General features: G+C 54.8%; 1 protein-coding gene across 1 annotated transcript; it reads right to left on the reverse strand.

Annotated features, from left to right (window-relative positions):
- Positions 1-1044: 1044 nt before the first annotated feature.
- Positions 1045-5752, reverse strand: SIX3 (SIX homeobox 3). The gene is made up of 2 exons (XM_040553477.1): positions 4681-5752; positions 1045-2435 (listed from the first exon to the last, which is right to left on the reverse strand). Exons 1-2 carry the CDS (start codon positions 5442-5444, stop codon positions 2243-2245), a joined length of 957 nt encoding a protein of 318 aa, XP_040409411.1. The 5' UTR covers positions 5445-5752; the 3' UTR covers positions 1045-2242.
- Between the last annotated feature and the right edge of the window lie 58 nt (positions 5753-5810).

Below are 5810 nucleotides of genomic sequence, written 5' to 3' on the forward strand. Positions count from 1 at the left end.
GGGCACGTCCCCGCCGTGCCCCGCTGCAAGGGCGTCGCGCACGCACGCGGCATTTCTTTGGGGGCAAAGGGGGGTGTGGGAACGTATTTGCATTTCAGCTTATTCCTGAAAATTGTCCATTAGTGGCTTGCTAGAAGCTCTCACACCCTAAGGGCTTCCCGCGGCTCCCCAGGTAGCCTCTCGGGGCGGGGGGACGCGAGGGGAAGCCCAGACGCTTCCTAAGTCTTTCCATAAACCTAGCTTGGACTTCCCAAAAAAGGAGAAGGAGGGAAGAGGGGGAGAGGACTCAGGAAACACAAAGGTAGATCGGAAGTCCGAATTAGTTTGGAAATGGTCAAGAAATTCCAGGCACGTTCCTCCCTAAATCCCTGGTAAGTTTCAAAATTGTATTTTCAAGTAAAAACAAGTTCAGAATTTACCTCTCTTTAATTCATGGCTGAATAATCTGCCCAGGGCAAAGCAAAACTTTAATGAAAAAAAAAAGGAAGAAAAAAAAAAAAGGAAAAAGAGAAAAAGATGCTGAAATACTGTTAGTCGTGCAAATAAAGGCTTCTTTCAGCACATTACAATATACTCCGGGTTCGAGGGGAGGAGCTGCAGCCCGCTTAGGGCGAGGAGTTTATGTTTTTGTTTTCATTTAAAGCTACAAAACAAATCCCGAAATGTCTTAAACGCTCTCTGGAGACACCCGGTCCCGCAGCCGGGCGGCCGGAGGAATCCTTTCAAGCTGGGACTCCACAGCAAAAGAAAAATGAAAAAGTCCCGCGGGGAAAAACGCCGGGGCCCGCGGTGGCAGAGGGGACCCGAAGGGACACGGCGCAATTCCAGCCCCTGCGTGCCCCCAAAATCCGCTCGGGGGTCCCGGCGAGCCGGGCAGGGCAGGCTTTTCCGTGGCGGACAGAAACACCAACAGCGCTGGGTAGATAAGAAAATGGAATACTGTATTTGATTTAGAAAGTTTGTACATATAGATAAACACGCAGTTAAGGAAACAATAGTTTAAGCGTCCTACGTGGAGTTTAAGAAGAGACCCCCCAAAGCTGCTATGAAATACTCAAAATAGCTTTTGCATAAGATAACTACTGTTGCACCCTAAGCTTTTTTTTTTCTTTTTTTTTTTTTTCTATCGCTGAGGTTCCTTTTGAAAACCTAGCACGTCAGATCTTGACAGCTAAGTTTGTGCAAGGAACACCGAGTCAAGGAAAATAAAAAGGAGAGAGAGAGAAAGGGTGGGAGGGAGATAGACAGAGAGAGAGGGGAGAAAGAAAGTGTAGAGCAAATATCATATACAAGCATTTCTACACATATATTACAAACTGGGAAAATGACCGCATCATTAAGATATACATAATTCATATAAAATTTTGAAATAAAAATAAAAATCTGTTACAGTCATAACTATTCTTTTTCCACATTTATAACCAGTACCCACACAGGCAGTGACAGAAGTGTAGAAAAAAAGGTGCTTACGAATAAAATGATTGTCTGCTGAACAAAAAAACAGAAAATTGCATCTTGGCTGGACCATCACTTGGACTTAAAAAACCAAAACAAACAAACAAAACCAAAAAAAACAGAGAGAAAGGGAGAGGGAGAGAGAAAGAGAAAGAGGACCAACAAAAAGGCGATAAACATTAGTTATTTCCCTCTTCAAGGAGTTCCTTTTTAATTTTTTTTAATTTTTGCTTTTTGTACAAATTCGATCGGAGTTTGCATTTGTTTGTCTGTTTTCTGTTTGTTTTCCTTTACTATAGAGAATATTTTTTCCCAGATACAAATTTAATCATCATCATCATGCAAGTGGGTGAAATGCGTCCATGGAAAAGCGCAAAGGAGAAATCGTGCTTGTCCTAAAAAGAATACAATTGTCACTTTTGCTTTGTTTTTTTTTTTTTCCTTTTTTTTTCTTTTTATATATATAATAATTATCATTTCCCGCCGCCCCCCCACCCCCCTGCTGCAGCACCAGCGTTTGTGACTGTTGAAGTTTTAGCTCCATCTCTTGGTGGTGGTGTTGGCTGACGGTGGTGGTGGTGGATTCTCTGATCCCTGTCTGTTTGTTTGCTATTATGTTTGGGTCGGGTTTGGCCTTTTCTTCCCTCCTCGTTGTGTGTGTGCGTGCATGCGTGTGTGTCCTGATTCTAGGTTGCCTCGTTTTGTTTTGCTCGGGTCGGGGAGAGGGTGCTTGGTTGTTTGGATTTGGATTTTTTTTTTTTCTGATGTGTTTGTTTGTTTTCCGATATCATACATCACATTCCGAGTCGCTGGAGGTTACCGAGAGGATGGAGGTGCCCGTCTCGGCTCTTTCTGTCAAACTGGAGACGCTGGTGGTCGGGCTGGCCGCCGTGGACGGAGACTCGGCCGAGCTGTGTGTCGGGCAGCCGGGCTCTGCCAGCGACCGCATGCCGCTCTGTCCTATCGCCTGGTGCTGGAGCCTGCATCGCGCCGGGAGACAAAACAACAGCACAGCCCCTCTCAGACGCCAGCCACGCCGAGGGGACGGCGCCCGACCCGCCACGATCCCGACCCGCCTAGGACAGCGGTGTCACGGCTCGGCACGGTTCGGCTCGGCTCAGCTCTGCACGGCTCGGCACGGCCTGCCCCGCTGCTTCCCCGTGCTGCCTCGCCCGCGGAGCCCTCGGCGGCCACAGAGCCCGGGTGGGAGCCGAGCACCGGTCCCCGGCCCCCGGTCCATGGTCCCCGGCCCCCGGTCCCTTATCCCCGGTCCGGCCGCTAGAGATGCGCTGGTGCCCAGCTCCGTACAAGCAGCGAGGTTGGGGGTTTTAAGGGCCGGCGTGGAGCAGGGAGAAGCGATTTCACCGCCCCGCGGTCCGCAGAAGACGAGCCGCTGCCCCCGGGGCACCCACCCTGCTCCCGCCGGCGGCCCCGAGCCCCGCTGGCCTGGCAGGGACGGGGGCTGCGAGCGGGAGCCGCTGCCCCCAAAGGTGCAAAGGGCTGGGGGGTCCGCCCCGGGCCCGGCTCTGGGTGCTTGGCGAGCATCGGGCCGGGCCAGCAGTTCCCTGCGGGCAGGGGGGGCTCCGGGAAGGTCCCGTCCCGGGGAGGCGACGCCACGACTGCAATGAAAAGAGGCGATTGTGGAGCGCAGCGCTTGTCTCCGCTCGAAATTTAAGTCCCTTTGCCATCTGAAAGCCGAAAGGAGCCTTAAAGCGCTGGTCCTTTCAGCCTCAACACTTCAGGGGCACCGCTGTTGAACGTTTATATATTTTTTTTAAGAGGCGATAAATAATTTCCAGGTTCGTTATCGTGTTGCGAGCACTGCTCTGTGCCTGTTTATTCTGCTCGAAGCCCAAAGAAAGCCGGATTCGGGGATAAGGGGAAGGGGCTAAAAGTCCAGGACTGAGCAGCCGGCCACAACCTATAATGCCTAGCACTGCCAGTGTGAATCAAAATACACTCTTCACTCCACTGATTCTCGCCAGGGTATTTTCTATTTAACTGCCTGTAAAGAACAGAAACGCGTAGCCAGATTATTCTACATTTCTCAATATTTTAAGTTGTCTAATTTCAGCGTCTTTGATTTTTCTCCCATTTACAATTCCTGGTGCATTCATCTGCTGTCAACAGCGTTGAGTCAACAAAAGCATCCGTAGGCAACTTCTGTTTATTTACAGTCCTAAGCTGATCTGTTTTCCATTTAATGGAAATTAAATGGCCAGGCACTTTTAGGTTGCATTTCTCCTACAGAATCTTGAATCAGTAGCACCAGCGCTATAATTAGGAGGAATTTAAGAGACAGCATTTAAGAGAACAAGAAGTTTTGTTTACACGCTTCCAGTGGTAAGCAAACTTAAATTAAAATAAAAACAGCGTGGCAAGCCGGATTAAGGGTCCAGTTTCATTTGCAAAATAACTTTTATAGGGGGAGACAAGAAATGAAAAGCAGGGAGCCTGGCTTTTACCACGGCAAAGCAGCAGTGGTGATAATAATAATAAAAAGACACCGAGGGACGCGGAAACAAATGCCAGCGTAACCGCACGGGAAACACACGGCCAGAGAGCCAGGTCGCCAAGGGGAGCCAGCTGGGGGACGGGGATGGGAAAAGAGAGGCTTCCCGATCTCCGCAGGGCTTTTCTCCCCTTTTCTCCCTTTTTCTCTCTGCGACGAGAGGCTGTGGGGCGCGCGTGTGCGCGCAGGTCCCGCGGAGCGCGCAGAGGAATAGGAACAATTGGAGAGGAGCCGCCCGCTCTGCGGCAGCCCGCTCGCGATCGCACGGCTCGGCTCGGCCCTGCAGCGGGTGGGGGGGGCCTCGCCAGACCCGTGCCGGCGGCAGGGAGGCCGAAAACCCGAGCAAAGCCTCGGCGGCTCCGGCTGCGCGCAGGAAGGCGGCCAGGGCCGGGCGCTGCCCCCGCCAGAGCCGCTCCGTCCGCTTCGCCCGCGCCCGGGGGGAGCTGCCCACGCTCGGGGGGGGGGGGGGGGGGGCCGCCCTGCCTGCACCCCGGGAGCCCGTGGGGAGCCCGGGCAGGGAGCGGGGCGCGGCGGCAACTTTGGAGCCGCGCATCCCTGCGGCGGCCGGGGGAGCCCGGGCCGGCCGGTCGCGGGGGCCGGATTCTGCCGGCGGCGGTGAGGAAGAGGAGGGGAGGGAAGGGGAGGTGAAGGCGCGTTGCCCGCGGCCCCCCGCCCGGCCCCCGGCCCGGCGCCGGGCCCGCGGCCCCACTGACCTGTTTTTAGCTGCCGCAGCTCTGTCTCTTTGCCTTCGGTTTTTGAACCAGTTGCCTACTTGCGTGGGGGTGAGCCCCGTGGCCTGAGCCAGTTCCCTTTTCTTGCTGGGGTTGGGGTAAGGGTCCTGCAGGTACCACTCCCTCAGGAGGCTGCGAGTCCTCTCCTTGAAGCAGTGCGTCTTCTGCTCGCCATCCCAAATGGTCCTGGGCAGCGGAAACTTCTTCCTCACCCTGTATTTATCAACCGGACCCAGCGGGCGACCCCTTAGCTTCTCGGCCTCCTGGTAGTGCGCTTCGAGCCACATGGCCTGCAACTTGCCGTGGGACTCCTTGGTGAATTTGTGGTTCTCCAGGATGTGGTAGAGGTCGCGGAAGTTGCCCGTGTGGAAGGCCACCACCGCCCGGGCACGGAGGATGGACTCGTGCTTGTTGATGGCCTCGCATGCCCCCGGCGCCACCGGCAGCGACCAGAGGAACCTCCCCAGCCTCTCTATGTCTCCGGTCTCCTCCAGCGTCTCGCAGACGCTGGCCACTTGCTCCGGGGAGAAGTTGAGGGTGGGCAGCTGAAACATTGACAACTCTTCGTGGGGTGCCCGAGAGCTGCCGCCTCCGCCGCCGCCGGCCCCGGGGCTGCAGCCCGAGCCGCTGCCGCTGCCGCCGCCGCCGCCGCTGGCGAGAAGGAGGGAGCGGTGGTGCGGGTCGGCGGCGAAGTTTGGCAAGAAGAAATGGGTGGGATAAAGCTCTAGCGGGGACCTGAACACCATGGGATGACCGGGGAGAGGGGGAGATAAATCAAGGAGAAAAGAAAGAAAGGGAGGAAGAAGGGAGGAAAGGGCACACGCACCGCGCACGCATCCACACCCGCACACGCACACACAGCCACATAGAGGCACGGGGGCACACACACACGCAGGGGCACACACACGCACACGCACACACACACGCACGCACACACACACACGCACTCACACACACCCGGCCCCGCGCCGCCGCCGAGTCAGGATTCAGTGATTCAACAGCAATCGCCCTAATGACAACAGCCTCATAATATCTCCCCTAAATCCACAGTGAGTGCAGCACTGAAACATTTTGTTTCGCTTTTCTATTGGTCTTCTGAGTGTCGTTGTGGC

Source organism: Cygnus olor, chromosome 3, assembly GCF_009769625.2.
Source record: "Cygnus olor isolate bCygOlo1 chromosome 3, bCygOlo1.pri.v2, whole genome shotgun sequence".
Lineage (NCBI taxonomy): Eukaryota > Metazoa > Chordata > Aves > Anseriformes > Anatidae > Cygnus > Cygnus olor.